At 47.0% G+C, this 18,343-nt stretch overlaps 1 protein-coding gene across 2 annotated transcripts in view; it reads left to right on the forward strand.

Moving 5' to 3' along the window:
• The window catches only part of PCGF6 (polycomb group ring finger 6), a 168,364-nt gene that overhangs the window by 127,399 nt on the left and 22,622 nt on the right, over positions 1-18,343 (forward strand). The window contains exons 9-10 of one of the 2 annotated variants that reach the window (XM_069239481.1): positions 11,945-12,031; positions 13,869-14,005. In XM_069239481.1, coding sequence (XP_069095582.1) covers positions 11,945-12,031; positions 13,869-13,877 — 96 coding nt within the window. In that variant the 3' untranslated portion in view covers positions 13,878-14,005. Of the gene's footprint in view, positions 1-11,944; positions 12,032-13,868; positions 14,006-18,343 lie in introns of those variants that run through there. The other variant, XM_069239480.1, reaches the window with a different exon arrangement.

Raw genomic sequence — 18,343 nt, forward strand, 5'->3', positions numbered from 1 at the left:
GGAGGGGTGGGCATCTCCACTAGCTGGGATGCCCTGTGGTTCTGTAACAAAAGGGGTGAGGCTCACCGCCAGGTGTTACAGTTCCTGCAGGGGGGGGTGAGAAGCACCTCCACCCAGTACAGGCTTTGTTCCTGGCCACAGAGTGACAAAGGCACTCTCCCCATGTGGCCAGCAACATGTCTGGTGTGTGGCGGGCTGGCAGAAACTAGTCAGCCTACACTGGAAGTCGGGTTGGTATTCAGTGGGCACCTCTAAGGTGCCCTCTGGGTTTATGTTACAATAAATTGCACACTGGCATCAGTGTGCATTTATTGTGCTGAGAAGTTTGATACCAAACTTCCCAGTTTTCAGTGTAGCCAATATGGAACTGTGGAGTTCGTGTTTGACAAACTCCCAGACCATATACTCTTATGGCTACCCTGCACTTACAATGTCTAAGGTTTTGCTTAGACACTGTAGGGGCATAGTGCTCATGCACATATGCCCTCACCTGTGGTATAGTGCACCCTGCCTTAGGGCTGTAAGGCCTGCTAGAGGGGTGACTTACCTATGCCACAGGCAGTGTGAGGTTGGCATGGCACTCTGAGGGGAATGCCATGTCGACTTAGTCATTTTCTCCCCACCAGCACACACAAGCTGGGAGGCAATGTGCATGTGCTGGGTGAGGGGTCCGCAGGGTGGCATAAGACATGCTGCAGCCCTTAGAGACCTTCCCCAGGCATCAGGGCCCTTGGTACCAGAGGTACCAGTTACAAGGGACTTACCCGAGTGCCAGGGTTTGCCAATTGTGGAGACAAAGGTACAGTTTAGGGAAAGAACACTGGTACTGGGGCCTGGTTAGCAGGGTCCCAGCACACTTTCAAATCATAACTTAGCATCAGCAAAGGCAAAAAGTCAGGGGGTAACCATGCCAAGGAGGCAGTTCGTTACACCAACATTCAGTTCTGGACAGTCTGCCTTTGTGACCTGTCCCCTTGGATGAAATCATTCCCCTACATTTCGGGCAAGCGTCCACTTGCAGCCCAGCCGGATGGCCGTTCACTTTTGGCTTATCCACATCTTTTCCTTTGGGCAAGTGTTTTTCTTCAGTCCAACCGGATGATCTTTCACTTCTGGTGGAACCACCTCTTTTGCTTCCGGGCAAGCGTCTACTTCTAGCCAATCCTGGTCAACTTTCACTTCTGGCATAACCATACCTTTTCCTTACTGGGCATGCGTCTGCTTCCAGTCTGCCGGGTGACCATTCATTTCCAGTGTAACTATTAATTTCATTCAGGGCAAGCGTTTCACATTGTAAGTGCTTCCATGCCTTACTGGCAGCTTCTGTTGATGAATCCCCTAAGCTAAATTTATCTAGGTAAATTTTAGACTGGGATTGACCAATTATCTCACTTCACTGCCCAGGAACTACTTGAATAACTCCCTCCTTCCTATCACCCCTGCCCAGTCTGAGCTCTGCTCCCTGGGAGTGCCCTCCACCAAAGCCCACGGTTCAGCCAGATCCCTACCCTTTCGGGAAGCGGTGGTGGGGGGTGATCCAAGAGGATTATATAACAGACTACTTCATTCCTGCTCTGCCCCATCGCAGACAGGAAAACTGACCATGACTGTCGGGCCAAACCAAACACGTGGTCCACTTCTGTCAGCCAGCAGTAGTATCGACAAGGGAATGAGATGAAGCCATTCTATATGAGCCCAAGCAAAGTTAGATACATCTCTCAATATAGGGCAACAGCAAAACAGAATGATTTAGGAGAGAGCCGAACACCTCCATATCAGTTATACGCTATTGTAAAAGAGGCAAGATTATAAAGTTTTCTGATATAAATAGTGCACTACTTGGGGAAACAACCCCAGACGGAAGTGTTTGTTCTAGTAGAGGGAATGCGGATCTAGATCAACAAGATGTCTCTGTGTTTGTTAATGATCTTTGTGCCCACATGCAGTGATAGGAAGACACGATTTGGAATCCCGACAAGGCAGACGTGGTCTGCCATCCATCCTAGGTCGGCGACCGATAAATTGGGGATTATTTACAGCTCTTAAAATCGGCAAAAGTGCAGTATGAAGGGCCATATAAAAATAATTTATTTATGTTCAGTTGTCTGGTAAGGGAGGTGTCCGATCTGAGGGAATCGAATGGATGGGTGACTGACGGAATCCTACAGTAAGAGCTGCTTTATACAGGGAGTGCAGAATTATTAGGCAAGTTGTATTTTTGAGGATTAATTTTATTATTGAACAACAACCATGTTCTCAATGAACCCAAAAAACTCATTAATATCAAAGCTGAATATTTTTGGAAGTAGTTTTTAGTTTGTTTTTAGTTTTAGCTATGTTAGGGGGATATCTGTGTGTGCAGGTGACTATTACTGTGCATAATTATTAGGCAACTCAACAAAAAAAAATATATACCCATTTCAATTATTTATTATTACCAGTGAAACCAATATAACATCTCAACATTCACAAATATACATTTCTGACATTCAAAAACAAAACAAAAAAAAATCAGTGACCAATATAGCCACCTTTCTTTGCAAGGACACTCAAAAGCCTGCCATCCATGGATTCTGTCAGTGTTTTGATCTGTTCACCATCAACATTGCGTGCAGCAGCAACCACAGCCTCCCAGACACTGTTCAGAGAGGTGTACTGTTTTCCCTCCTTGTAAATCTCACATTTGATGATGGACCACAGGTTCTCAATGGGGTTCAGATCAGGTGAACAAGGAGGCCATGTCATTAGATTTCCTTCTTTTATACCCTTTCTTGCCAGCCACGCTGTGGAGTACTTGGACGCGTGTGATGGAGCATTGTCCTGCATGAAAATCATGTTTTTCTTGAAGGATGCAGACTTCTTCCTGTACCACTGCTTGAAGAAGGTGTCTTCCAGGAACTGGCAGTAGGACTGGGAGTTGAGCTTGACTCCATCCTCAACCCGAAAAGGCCCCACAAGCTCATCTTTGATGATACCAGCCCAAACCAGTACTCCACCTCCACCTTGCTGGCGTCTGAGTCGGACTGGAGCTCTCTGCCCTTTACCAATCCAGCCACGGGCCCATCCATCTGGCCCATCAAGACTCACTCTCATTTCATCAGTCCATAAAACCTTAGAAAAATCAGTCTTGAGATATTTCTTGGCCCAGTCTTGACGTTTCAGCTTGTGTGTCTTGTTCAGTGGTGGTCGTCTTTCAGCCTTTCTTACCTTGGCCATGTCTCTGAGTATTGCACACCTTGTGCTTTTGGGCACTCCAGTGATGTTGCAGCTCTGAAATATGGCCAAACTGGTGGCAAGTGGCATCGTGGCAGCTGCACGCTTGACTTTTCTCAGTTCATGGGCAGTTATTTTGCGCCCTGGTTTTTCCACACGCTTCTTGCGACCCTGTTGACTATTTTGAATGAAACGCTTGATTGTTCGATGATCACGCTTCAGAAGCTTTGCAATTTTAAGAGTGCTGCATCCCTCTGCAAGATATCTCACTATTTTTGACTTTTCTGAGCCTGTCAAGTCCTTTTGACCCATTTTGCCAAAGGAAAGGAAGTTGCCTAATAATTATGCACACCTGATATAGGGTGTTGATGTCATTAGACCACACCCCTTCTCATTACAGAGATGCACATCACCTAATATGCTTAATTGGTAGTAGGCTTTCGAGCCTATACAGCTTGGAGTAAGACAACATGCATAAAGAGGATGATGTGGTCAAAATACTCATTTGCCTAATAATTCTGCACTCCCTGTAAACGTCCTTTTTGTTGGACACTTAGTCGCACCACTAAACCAGGTGTTCGCCTTATTTCACTGATTTATCGAATTGTATTTCTGTATTAATTATAATAATGGTTAATTAATAGACTCTTCTCTTCAAGTCCATTACAATATGAGCAAATGAAGGGAAAAAGGCTTTAGGTCCATGAACAGAAAAGGGTAGACACAAATTATATGTTTCTTTATATCATGACCTATGCCCAGGGGAAATATATTTCCTCTCCGTCACAGGATCTTGCCCTGCTTAGTTCAGGGGGTTCTGAATATCACTAAAGAGTATACCTAATCCTGGCCATTTTAAATGGGAGATTTATAAGTAAAATAAAACTTCTGTGTCATACAGCAGTTACACATGTTTTACATTTTGACTCTTTGAGCGCAGATGTTCTGACACAGGCAGGCCACACCAACCTAAGCAGTCTGCGTCCCCCTACATTAGATGACGGCAATATATTAGAGTTTCTGAAAACTGGAGTTTCCTACTCGGCACAGATAAGCGTCAGAAATGGCAGGGGTTCGTAGAGGTCGTTACGGATCAGACAGCTACAGACAAAAATAATATTTCACTGGTGAGTCACTTTGACGTGTTATTTTCTTTCTGCAACATTTGTGTTGGTGCTCACTCATTTAGACTGGGGGCAGTGATTTCTTTTGTTTGTTTTAGATTTCCTTACAACTTGTCTTTGTCTTGATAGTTACTATTTATCTCAGTTTGCTCTAGCGTTAAGCTTTGGAAAAGCTGATTTCCAAGCAGGGACATGCCTGTGGAAGGAAAACGATGTCAATTTATGGACCTGACAAGTGCCTGAAAAGCTTAACCAAGACCTTGCAGCTTTTAAGTTCCAGTACTATAATGTGGTCATACCAGAAACTCCAAGGCATAAAGAAACCATTGCTTTATTTGCAGCAGAGGCTTGATGGGCGAAGATTACTTCCTTATGAGGTTCCAGCTTTGTGCATTCTATGTGGAATCGGCCACTCCAGATAGTTTTAGGAAAGAGACCTTATAGTGTTGTTCAGCTCTCAAAAATAGCAAAACGCATTTCCTTCTGGGGAATATGATTTGATAAAAATGGTTCCTACCCAGGGGAGGACCACGTTGAATATACTAGGGTTTCTGTGCAATTAGAGAACCTTCTTTGACATTGAGATCTGTATAGTTCCAAAAGCTTTCACATCTCACGAACGTTGATGCATTCTGAACTGAAACCAAAACAGCTGTCCGCTTTCTCTAAAATGTGGAGCCTCTCAACCTAAGAAACGTCTCGACTTTAACCTTACAATATCACCAAGTGCAAAGTTAGAGGTTTTTGGTGATTAGAGGGTTGTGTGTCACAAAATCTTATGCAGAAATACTGTCACATCAGTTTTGTGCTTTAAAAAATGATTGAATAGGGATGTCAAGGTGGCAGTCGCACTCTGAGAGTGCTCCGAACCCCTCTGTCATCGGCCACCCTCCATGCTGCACAGGGCCTGCAAGATTGGGACAGGCCGTCCTTCCCAGACACGGGACAGGCGGCGAGCCGAGAGATGGCATCTCCCTGGCTGCCGTCGAGCTGTGGTGAGGAGAGGCGACGAGACCTGGACTGCGGGCGCAGGGAAAATGGCGGCCGCCCCTGGGGCTTGAAAAACGCTGGGTGGGACGGCCGATTCCATGGAGAGCTGGTGAGGCGGTGGTGCCCGGAGGCACGCGATTGGGGGTGCCTCGGTGGTCTTGGGGGCGGAAGGGGAGGGTGGGGGGAGGAGGTGCTGTGGCCCTCTCCGCCGACCGAGAGGGAAGGCAGTGCCTGTGCTGGGGCTCGCCCCCGGCCTCATCTTGGCCGGGGACTCGGCAGTGCGATCCTGGGGCACCTGCAGTGAGGCGCGGCTCCCCCTGCGTGATCAGGGAGTGATCCGGAGCTGGATCAGGAACAGCAAACCTTAAGGGGTTGGGCCCTGCTGGCTGCAGTGGGCCCACCCTGACAGCAGAGAAGAGGGGCAGCGGCTGAGGAGGCCGCATTGCGCGGGCCGCCCCTGCCCGCGGCCGGTAGACTGGGCGGCAACGGTGTGGCGCTGGACCCGCGCTGCTTTTGGGGCCCGCTCGGCCTGTTGGAAGGGGCGGGGGCAGAGCAGTGTTCCCGGCCATGCCTTTAGTTGAGGCGGCATCACGGCGCTTGCTGTTGGAAGTGGGGTCCCAGGAGAGGTGCTTCTGGAGGTGCTGCCCAGTCAGAGAGCAGCAACGGCGATACTGATAAGATCCTCTAGGCCATACAGTCATCCCAGGCCGTGATTGAGAGTAAAATAGAGGAGGTAAGGGTTGATATGTCCCTGCTGAGGCAAGACCTTAAGAATGCATCAGCGCGACTTACAGAAGCAGAAACGCATGTTTCTACTGCGACCTTAAGACGAAGGGGAAGCAGGGCAGCAGCCTCCGGGAATTGGAGAGATTGAGCCAAACCGCACCTATCTGACATGAGACCACTGGGCACTGTGGGAGGGGTACACCACTCCATGCCAACAGACACGTCTTTCTTTTTCGTCTTCTTTCTTCTGGTTCCTCTGGGGATTTTTGGGCGACAGATGCTTTTTCAAGTTGGGAGGGGAAGTATAGGGAGGAGGGAGTTGGGAGGGCTATACGGTTATATGGTTGCATTGCTACATTTCTGTTTGTTCATTGTTTTCTATCCCTTGAAGTCATGAGCAGGAGGGTGCCCTCCGACACCTAAAGCACTAGGTACATGCACAATTCCTGGCTATATAGGTCCCCCGGGCACCCATGACATGAACGGGTGTGGGGGTCCTCTCTTTCCTTAATGCCACATGGCTCCCACTAATATAATCTAATGGAACGTCAATGGTCTCCTGGATAAAATTGAACGAACAGCTGTTCTACGCCAGGCGCCACGCTTCTGTCCCTCATTCCTACTCCTCCAGGACACAGTTAATGAGAGCTACCTGCCCGTTTCTGGCCCAATATTGTTTTGACCGGGTATACCACTCAGGATACACTAGGGGAGCCGGGGGGGGGAGGGATACTCTTACACCCTAACTATCCCCTGGTGTTGCAACAGGAGTGGTCGGACCCACAGGGAAGGTTTGTAGCACTGGCTGGCAAGGTAGATGGCCACAACATTTACCTGCTCAGTCTATACGCCGCGACAGAACTAGGTACATTTTTTCACACCATTACCACACTACTGACTCAAATGTCTCTGGGCCTCACTTTCATTGGCGAGGATATGAATGCGGTCCTGGACCCGTCCCTAGACACTATAGGCCCCATATCTGATGTACGCAGGAGACGCTCCTTGTCCCTTGCCAGGTGGATGACCAGTATCGGTCTTTGCGACGCGTGGCAGACTTGGCACCCTCACCACCGGCAGTACACTCATAGCTCAGCAGCGCACCACACCCAGCTCCGTATTGACCTGATCTTGGCCCTGGCACCAAATTTGTCCATGGTCACCCAGGTCCAGATACTGGCCCGGGGCCTTTCTGATCACGCTCCCGTCTTCCTGACCATTGGCCGCTCCGACCTTGGCCTAAGGCCCCTATGGCTGCTCAATGCCTAGTTTTTGGAGGATGAGACATATTGCACGGATCTCCACAGTGAGATCAATCATTATTTCCAAGACAATGAGGACTTTGTCCAATCATACATTACACTTTGGTCCGCGGGCAAGGCCGCAATTCGTGGCCATGCTAAGGGCCTACTGAGACGGCGGGAGAGAGGGAGGCAGGCCCATGTCGCGGCCTGGAGACCCGGGCACTTCAGCTAGAGCCTGAGCTGCTTAGGACCGGGGTGGGGGAGAATCCGAGCAGGCTCTAGAGATGATACGCCAAGAACTCAGAACTCACTCCTTGGAAGAGCCAAAGCAGATCTGGCGGGCCTCCCAGACCCAGATTTATGGCTGGGGGGACAAAAACAGTAAGTTTCCCCCCTGGCTGGTGACTAGACTACGGATGTGGCACGTGATCGTGGAAATATTGGATGACCGGGGGTCTCTCTGTACGGCCCGCAGGACCTAGCGAACAGGTTTGCCCAGTACTATGCTGCCCTCTACACGGCAGTGCCCAGACCCAAGGTGGAGCAGCAAATGCCGCTGATAAATGAAGTAGACAAGCTTACCCTTCCGGCTTTGGTCAGCCGGGGATTGGACGATCCCATAACTGTAGAGGAAATTGAGAAGGCTATGACAAGCCTGAGACCCAGGAAGACCCCGGGACCGGACAGGTACCCGGCAGAATATTATACAAACTTCCGAGTCTTTTTGCTGCCTCATCTGCATGGCCTGTATACAGAGGTGTTGAAGAGAGGGTCCTTCCCTCCCAACTTGGACCATGCCATGGTAGTGGTGCTGCTCAAGTCCCAACCCCCCCCACATCATGTGCAGATTATCGACCGATATTATTTATAAATAACAAAATTAAGATCTTCGCCCACATACTGGCTGCCCGCCTAAAGACAGTCATATGACACTTGATCCATCCTGACCAATGCAGCCTTATCCCCACCCGCAGCACTAGACAATGTTTACGGAGGCTGCATGTGGTCTTGACGAACAGGTACGAGCTCTGCTCTCCACGGGCCCTCCTTATTGATTTCGAGAAGGCGTTTGATAATGTGGATTGGGATTACCTAGATGGTGTCCTTCGTAGGGTGGGTCTGAGATGCCGGTTTCGACCCATGGTCCGCCTCTTGTAACGGGCACCATCTGCCCATGTCTCTGTGAACGGGATGCTTTCTGAGGTGTTCCACATTGAGAGGGGCACGAGGCAGGGCTTTCCTCTGTCCCCTCTCCTCTTTGCCCTCACAGATGATCCGTAGAGACCCTTTCATAGAGGGGTGGCTTGGGGGGGTGGGGAGTGAGGACCACATTGCGTTATATACAGATGATATGCAGCTCTATTTGTCACAGCCGGAATTGAGCAGAGCCCAATACCTTCAGTTGTTGCCCATCTTTGGGGAGGCCTCGGGCCTTAAGAAACTTCGGGAAGTCCCTCCTGGTCCCGTTCTCTGGGCCCTGTGATCAAATTGATTGGCAGCAGACCTTCCCCCTCCGTCGCTTAAGCTTCACGTACTTAGGCTTAAAAGTGGGGCTCAAACTGAACTTAACATGTTCCCTTAACCTCTCCCCCCTTACCCGGAAAGTGAAGGCGAAGTTGGGGCGCTGGCAGATGCTGCCGCTCAATGTGATAGGTCACATTGCCCTCTACAAAATGCTCACTTTACCCCGATTCCTCTATATTCTCCAAAACATCCCCCTCTGGCTCCCTCACCAATGGTTCCAACAGATGGATATCATGGCTCGCCTCTTTGTGTGGCAAGAGGGCCGGCGGCATTTATTATGGGACACATGCCAGCGCGATGTCTATGAGGGAGGCTTATCCATGTCCAACCTATATTGATACTAGTTAGCTGCCTGCCTGCTCCTCATTAATGAATAGCTATCTGGGGGGTGGGATGACCCAACCTATTGTCTTAAACTATCCACAATGGGGTGGCCAAGCCTTATGAATATATTATATGGAAGCCCCATCCATACGACCATCCCCGAAATCACTAGCTAGATCTTCCATGGTTGGAGGGTCACCCTGAAACTGACGGGGTGGTGGGGCCAAATCACACAACTAACTCCCCTATGGCACAGACAGTGGCTACGAGAGGTTGCCAACTTAGAAGGGTTCTCAGTGTGGGATAGCATAGGCATAACAATGGTAAGAGATATCTGGCAAAGCATGCACATGATGTCCTTCCAGCAACTTCAAGAAACATATGCTCTGGCCCAGACACAGTTCCATAAATTCCTGCAGCTCCGGCAAACGTTGAGAACCAATATCAGCAATGGCACTCTCCTACCCGAATTTAGCCCGCTTGAGGCTAAGATGATGATGGGGACCCTGGGAGCTGGGGGAATTTCTTGAATCTACTGCACACTCGTGTTAAATACTTTGCCGTCCCTCCAGCCCCTATTGGCTCGCTGGGAATCCTGGATTGGTCCCCTGGAGGACGATGACTGGCGGGATGCACTGATGGCACAGCGAGTCATTGCAATCTCAACTAGGCTGCGCTTGGTGCAGATGTACTACCTACACTGTGCCAACCTGACCCCTGGTAGGCTTTTCCAAGCTGGGATCAAACCAGACCCTTGCTGTAACCGGTGAGCAACCTCACCAGCTGACTTCTTTCACATGGTGTGGTCCTGCCCTTTGATCCAAAAATATTGGGCACAAATCCTAAACGAATTCTCCACACTGTTAGACATTTCACTGGCCTCCTCGCCCAAGATGGCACTGCTGGATGTGATAGTGGGGATCGGAAACTCCAGTGCGATCAGAACATCACGGGGCACAGCACTACTGATTGCAAAGAGAGACAATGCTAGACTATGGTCCTCTAGGACTCTTCCATCAGCACAAATGTAGAAGAGGGGAGTGGACTGGTGTGCCCAAATGGAGAGACCCATTTATCAGGCAAGGGGCTGTGAGGGCAAGTGCCATAAGATATGGGGTAGATGGCTGGGACTTGTGTGACTGCAATCAGTACTCACTTGTGGATTGTTCTGGATCTGTTTACTTGTACCTTCGTAATAGAATGTGTAAGAGAGAATTTGGGGCATGTCTTCCCGTAAGTGACATTGTTGTTCAAATACCAAATAAAAGTTGGTTATCAAAAAAAAAAAATTGATTGAATAAATATTGTCTCATTGGGTGTGGTGTTTCTAATATCAACTTCGTTTGTGTGATATTTTTGGTAAACAATATTCAGACTACAATACTCTGGTACCATACGAAGTAGCTCTACATTAGTGTTTCACAAACTGTGAGTCGCCGTGGGCCGATTATTTGTGGATTTGGAAGTCCGAGCAATAAATAAAGATGCCTATGAATTCTGTGTTTATCTTGTCACATTGCTGGTACTTCAAAGACAGAAGTCAAATGTCAGTCTGTCTCTTCCAATAAATTGCTGCTTGTTCTTTTAACATGGGGATTGGTATTTACTTTTCTTTTTTCTGACTGCAAAGTGGGAAAAGTAAATTGTGACAATCTTGCTGATGGATATGCAATGTGAAAGAAAAGACTGGAGCTTTTCATTTTTTTGCAACACACAACAAAATGAAAATACCTGTAAATTAAACGTGTGCATTCAGCAGTTAGAAAAGCAGAAACCAAGCACATTTTTTAAAATTCTGAATTGAAACAGAGATTTAAATAGAATCAGCACAACTCTAGACTCCTTATTTGGTGATGCACAAACAATAAATATTGACAGAAACCCGATTTCCACACATTATCATTTGTGTGTTATATAGTTCTGTCAGATAAAACTATTTCTGTTCAGATTTAGCAGGCATTTCAGTGGAAAATATGCTGTCTAAATCACAGTGCGCTATCACATGATGCTTTAGTTACATTTGAAAATCGCCCGCCTCAGGTCCATTGTAGGTTAGGTGTATCACAAAAGTTTGTCTTTCTAAAAATTGGGTCGAGGTTTTAAGAAATGTGTGAAGCGCTGCTCTAAACTATTCACATTACTATCCTGGCTCTTGGTAAACAGGAGAAGGGCGTGATGAATGTGTGTGATTAATATAGAGCCCTTTTACCTGTCCTGAAAAAACCCTTTACCACGAAATTCTGAAAAGATGCCTAGTCTATAGGTTTCTGACCCCCTGACTACCATTTTATGAACTAAAGTGTTTTTCCTTCTAAGCTTTAGAAACTGCCTTAGCCTTTCTTATGACTGTGACAGACACAAATTCAAACCCTTGCTCATGGTCTTTTCCACCTCCCCCTTTCTAAATATATTGATGTGTTTATACCTTTTTTATAAGGAATATCTGAAATACTAGTATGTCAAATTCTGCCACAGATATGCGAGTGCAGGGAAACAGTTGTGGATTTAGGTTTGCTACTGATCTTTGTTAACAAGAGTGTCCATATCAATAAATCATAAACATAGAATGCCCACTGAAAAGGATATTTCTAAATATGAAAGCTATGTGAGGACCGAGGTATGTGTCCTTCTACTTAAATAGTGCAGCATCTAAAGAAATGAAATGAGGTAGGTAAAATTAGTGAACTGCACCGTGATGGAATCGTATGAAATTAGGACTCAGTAAATAGTGTAATACTTGATTTCTGCTGCTTTAAACTACAGGTTCACCTATTATTACATTATCCTGTTTATTTTCAGGTGGACATAATATGTGGAGACCATTTGTTGGAGCATTACCAGACTTTGAGGGAAATCCTCATTGCCATTGGAGATACTGCAATACAGGTAATAATGGTCTTAACATTATTTTGTTTCACATAATTTCAATGAAATTTAAAACTGAACTGTCGTAGGACCTTGGGGGTAAGACTGCGTAATTTAGGGCTGCCGCACCACAGAGTGTGGGTGTCAGTCCCACACTGCCTTGAAGGTGTCAGTCTGACTTTGTCAGCTTGCTCGCAGCCCCTCACCCAAACATAGAAAGTAAAGGTGATTTGTGGCAGCCTAAAAACATGACACTCTGACTTTGCAGGAATTTCGTGGTGAACAGATCATACCCTGTCTCTGTGACACAAAGTCTCATACGCACCAAGGCAAACGAGGAGATGGAAAATAGGTTTCAATATATTTATTGAAGTGATTGCATTTTATTATAACAAGCATGAGCTGTGATAATTAGGCTAATACAGTGATTATAGTTTGTGATTATAGTTACCATTAGTGTGAAGAAAATGCTATCCCACTAACCTGGTATGATTATAAAACCTAATTATTCCTACCTACACCCCTCTGCCTATCCCAGTCTATGGATGGAGCCCCAGCCCTATACCTGAAAGACAGGCAAGGGTCTGCCTGTTGTCTGCTGGCAATCCTCCCGGCTGGCTGAAGAGTCAGTGACAGGATCAGCAAAGCTGTCAATGAAATGGTGTATGTCCTCAGATGGGCATTGCTTGAATTCCCTCTACCCTCCTCAGGCCTATGCAGTAGTTAGATAACAAATAATGCAGTGTTCTAAACATTATAAAATAATTCCTCCTTTCCATGATTTAATTGGCAGTGGCTCATGTTTTTTGCCATGGTGAGCCTAATGTCACACGTGTAGCGTCTTTGTGATCCGTGTCCACAATAACACATGTGAGCTGAATAGCATTGTTCCAGGTTCAGTCAAAGCATTCCTCCCAGATTACTGCTTCAGACCAGCTGTCCAGGTGCTGTGGTTGCCTCACCATGACAGACACACCACTCTCCTGGCTAGGAGCACCCCACCTCTATCTTCTGAAATGCATTCTTCATAAAGCGGAATGACTTATCAAATTTGACAGGATAACCCTAACCCTCAGAGAACTCTTCTGTTATCACCTTCAAAAACTGCACATAACATAAAAATACATGGCATCCCACCTTATCTGGTATCCAAGATTAAGATGTCCAGAAAGCTATGAAAGACGCTCAGTAGAAACATCATAGGACCAAGGGCCAGAAAATGTAGAAAGACAAAAAAAGTTGACAGACCGTTTCATGCACATAGGAGAGCAGATAATTCTCTAAACACAAACCTAAAAACACCATCGATGAAAAATCAAAAAATCTGGTCTAATCTGGACACATCGATCACCAGTTCAACACCACCTTAGATGCCAGCCACACCCCACTCCCTGCTTTACACCTCTCCCTGTCCCGTCACCTCACCCCCCACTACTTCATCCCCTATTTCTTCTTTGCTCCCTCTCTATCCTTCTGTCTATCCTCTCACCTCTCTTCCTCATTTCAAGTCCACTCCTCAATACTACTCTGGCCAATTCTAACTGTTCCCTACTATATCCTATCTTCATATCTCTCTCATTTCTTGCATAGTAACCTTAAGATACTAGGAATTAATACTATTGTGTTAAATCACTGTATTATGTCACTTCCACTCCATGATGCTACCTCTGCATAGTAAATGGTGATGTACCCCATTTCAACTTTAATACCACCCTAAACGATGGTTCATTTCTATCCTGTACTATGTCTATATTTCTTGTCATATAACATTTTCAATAAAAATGATTTTGAAATGAAAAAAAAAGTGTGGAATTCTATGCGTGTCTGAATCCAACAAATGCCATCTCTCCTCATTTAGGAAGAATGAAAGGCACTACTCTTCAAGCAACACTTCATCACTGCAGAAACTCCCACTATTGATCAGTTCTAGAAATGAAATTCCTATCCACCCCTGCTTCTGCTTTTCTCATCTAATTGGTCTCTCTTTCCAACACTTATGTTCTTTGTGCCCTCAGGTTGCTGCCATCCCTTTGAATTATTCTTTTTGTATCCCCTCCAACTACTATTCAGTTCACTTTTCCTTTATAGTAATGTTTGTACTGCTAAAGATTGCATCAATACCTTCAAGTTTTCCATCCAACCAATTTGTTGCTGAAAACATTAGTTCCATTCAAGCCTAAATAAACTGAACCCAATCACAACTGAATTTATTCTTCACACAAACTGCAGTAGACAATCTTAAATCAAAGAATGGCTGTTTGACATGACACTGGATGGATTAAAAATATGTTTTTGTAGCATGTGTGGCTGTAGGTAAAAATGCTGGGCTTACTCCTGCCATCTAGTGTTGCACTCAGATGTTGCAAGTTGTTTTTCTTCCAAGAAGTATTTTGAGTCACAAGTTCCCATTATCTCCTCCTCTGGGTGTTGTTGAGCATGATCATCAACTCCATTGTTAGATTGTTTTTCCTTTCCATCAGGTTTAAGCCCGATCCTGTGAGCTCCCAGTCTTGTTGACTTTGTTGGTTCCTGTTGTGGCCTCAAGTGCGCAAACGTCCACCCTGTCTCGAGTAGTCATCAACGCATGACTGTCTACTGGTACGTCTGTTCCAATGGCCCGTTTCGCTCAATGAGAGCGTCCGGGCCGCTGGCCCTCAGGATCTTTAAACTACTGCATGCTCCAGCCTCCATTTAGAGGATGACGAACTCCTTGAGGTGGTGGAACGGATGCCTTTTAAGGGATGCCCCCAGTGCCATACTTAATATAGCTTCACAGATCTTGAGGCAGTATGCACCTTGTGTTGCAAAGGCCACCCCAAAGGGGGCATAGAGGACCGGTGCAAAAACAGCAGCCTTGGACCCATAAGGACTAGTCTGACTGGTTGGTGGCCGGATGGCGGCCACATCAACGCTAACGGGGGGGTTCGCAGCAAGTGGGGTCTAAACATGGGGTTATAAAGAACACTGTCCCCTTAAAATTGGCATTACTTCGAACGGGGACAGCGTGTGTGATGCAGGTAGGACAGCAACATACCTGGAAGGACATCTGCAGTCAGCAGCGACGATCCTAGGCGGTAGAAGTCCGCGTTTACCAGTGGAGTCACGTCGTGATTTTCTGGGGGGGTCTGGAGTACAGATGCATTGTAGCAGCGACACAACTCCTTCCCCCGGAATGAGAACCGGAGGCGGTGTCCAGCAGAGGGCCAACACTGAGTTGCAGGCAACCGCTGGCCTGGCCAGCAACGCAACCTTGCAGAGGGTAACGACAGCCCTCTTACACACAGCTTGCTGGCGTTTGGTGTTTTCGCGCTGCCATCCTTTATAATCGGCGTGGCAGCAGAGGACCTTCTTGCCGGGCGACGTGACTCTGCAAAGTGAGAGCAGCCTGGGAGGATCAATAGCGGAGCGGTTTTTTGTAGCTCTGGCTGGAAGGTGAGCCTGTATCGCATAGTATGCTGGGGACTTGGTGCTGCTTTGTTTTATATGGGCCTAGCGTGATTGAAGTTGCACCCCAACCCCTTTGTACCTTTTTCGGAGCGCTCAGCTGAAGTTGCTTAGAGGGAGACGCGTGGCTGGCCGGTAACAGAGGCAGGAAGAGCCTCTCTTAAAAGGGAAAGTACAGATTTGGAGCGCAAAGCATTTCCCGACAATTACAAAAAAAAAAAAAAAAGAATAAAAATATATGCATACGAGCGCGGACAGTACAGCAGCGAGTGCTTGTTTTTCACAGTAGCACAAGATTTAATTCGCCCAAAGGTTAAACAAATTTCTGTTTGGGATCACGGCGAAGGAGAGTTGAGCGTAGTGCTTAGGGATTTCATTCTATCTGTGGCTCCTCCTCCTCACTCGATGTTAAAAGGACAAAGAGTTTGACTTGTGCAACAACTCAATAATACACCTCTTGTATTTTCTTTTAAAAGCGACATACTGATTTTGAGAACGCACGCTGGGCTTAAGTGGTGTGGCAGCGCAACAGGGGCCAGTGTTTGAAGTGTTTTCAACAGCAACAGTCACCAATAGGACGTAATATGTGAGACCAGGTGTGTAGCAAGCAGCATGGTGAAGTAGAGAAGATGCTGGCAAAAATGAGAATGGAGGCAGCAAGACGAGGAAAGGACTGGCTCTGCCAGAAACTAGCAGAGTGAAGAGAAGAAGGACACATCAACCGTTAGGTGGGCGAAGGCGCAGTCGCACAAGAGGAGGCCATGTTTCTAGGCGCTGAACAGGAGTTGATGCAGAAACCACAGAAGTGGCAGAGGCTCGATAGCAGGCCTTCAAAGAAGGCTACCAAGAAAGGGTGAGGAGAGAACCCCCCACCAGCAGCCGCCACTACAACGCTGGGACCCAGCAGCAGTAACCTAGAAAAGTCATCAGAGGGTGAGCATATCAGCGCGATAGTTAGAGTGTCTGAAGTCTTTCTCCCATTGCTATTCAGTAGAAGCAGCGCTAGGCCAGGAGCACAAATGAGGGGCAAGTAGAGGATGGGAAATGCAGTTGTGTTAGAGAAGCAGAAGGGCAGAAATGGGGGGCAGAAGAGCACTGGGTCTCCCATGATTGCATGGGGTCAAGGGCTAGGGGATAAAGGGCCCCTGGGGAAAAGCGCAACGACGAGGGGGCAGGCACTTGAGGAATACCCAAGACCCTCATTGGGACCCCCAGCAATTACTACAAAGGCGGCGTGTTTGGCTTACGCACTTCCACTAGCAGTGAAGGAGAGAATATGGAGGAAAAAGTTCATAGGCATATTCACTCTCCTAGAAATACAGTTGGAGGTGTTAGATCTCACCGCGTGCAATAAAAAGGAAGAGGACAGACGGGAAAGGAAGAGAGCTTGGAAGGAGAGGAATTTCAACAATTGGCTCAATGCATTTAGGATTATGGCATGTGTCATAGTAGAAAAATGCCCCCGCTGGAGATGCTCGGTTGCAATATGACAAACGTTTCAGGTTAAAAATGCAAGCTCACCCCAAGATGGATTGGAATGAGGAAGATGTGTCTAGTTATATGCACAAGATATTAGTAGCCAAAGAGGTCAGATCGTGGCCTGGAAATGGTGAGCAGCCCTTTCAGAATGCATACTGTAGGGGAAAGCAGGAGAAGTTTAAGACACCCCACAGGTCCAAAATGGGGCATAGCGGGAAAGGTCCTGCAGACAGGGGCCCGCCGGCAATATGCTGGAAATACGACATGGATGAATGCGCTTGGCATGCAGGATGCAAGTTTAAGCACATCTGCTCCACCTGTGGTGGAGATCATCCAGCTGCTAGTTGCAAAAGGAGGAAGCACCAATCAGATATGAAGGAGACAAAGAAAAACCACAGGGGGGAGCACAAGAAGTGGTAAAGTTTTCAGCTAGCCAAATCCCCCATTAATACTCAAATGCCCAGGAGGTTAGCCAACAGTTACAACAACAAGGAGAATGCAAAGTTACTGGTTGGATGTTTTGAAGATTTAGTGATACCATTTACAGGGCATGCGCTTGGTGGGGAGGCAGGAACCTTAAGTCTGCAGAGGAACACCCAGGGGTGGTTCAGCAAAAAATAGAGAAAGAAAGAAACCTGGGACGCATAGAGGGTCCACTTCCATTACTCCCGCTAATGACTTAATCATCTCTCCCTTAGGCGTAGTCCCTAAAAAAAAGAGGCTGGCCAATACAGACTTATACACCATCTATCTTTCCCAGGAGGGGCCTTAGTTAATGGCAGCCTTCCTCTGGAATCATGTTCCTCAGGGTATGTCACGGTAGAGGACGCCATTTACATGGTAAAGGCAACATGTAGGGGAGCGTTGATGGCTAAAGCAAACATTATGTCGGCTTTTCGCTTCCTACAGGTGCATCCAGGGAGCTTCCACCTGCTTGGTTTTCAACACAGGAGGGAAGTATACTTTGACAAGGGCATGCCAATGGGCTGTTCGATATCTAGTGCATTTTTTTTTTTTTTTTTACACGTTTCAGCACGTTCTTGGAATGGGCACTGCACAGGCAACAGCCTCGGGGGTGAATATTCACTACTTGGACAATTTCTTATTCGTAGGTAAAGCAGAGACAGGGGAATGTGCAAGCACCCTGTGGGCTTTTCAAGATCTAGCAAAGGACCTGGGGGTCCCTTTAGCAGAAGAAAAGACGTTAGGTCCGGCAACAGCCCTAGTGTTCCTGGGCATTGAATTAGACTAAATAGCAAGGACATCAAGATTACTGTAAGGCAAGGTCTCAGAACTCTGGGAAGAAATCGGGGCCCTATGCAGCAAAAACAAGGCAACCCTTAGAGAGCGGCAGACTATGATTGGCAAACAAAATTTTGCAGCAAGGATAATACCAGCTGGAAGGGTATT

The sequence above is a fragment of the Pleurodeles waltl genome, chromosome 6, assembly GCF_031143425.1.
Source record: "Pleurodeles waltl isolate 20211129_DDA chromosome 6, aPleWal1.hap1.20221129, whole genome shotgun sequence".
Classification (NCBI taxonomy): domain Eukaryota; kingdom Metazoa; phylum Chordata; class Amphibia; order Caudata; family Salamandridae; genus Pleurodeles; species Pleurodeles waltl.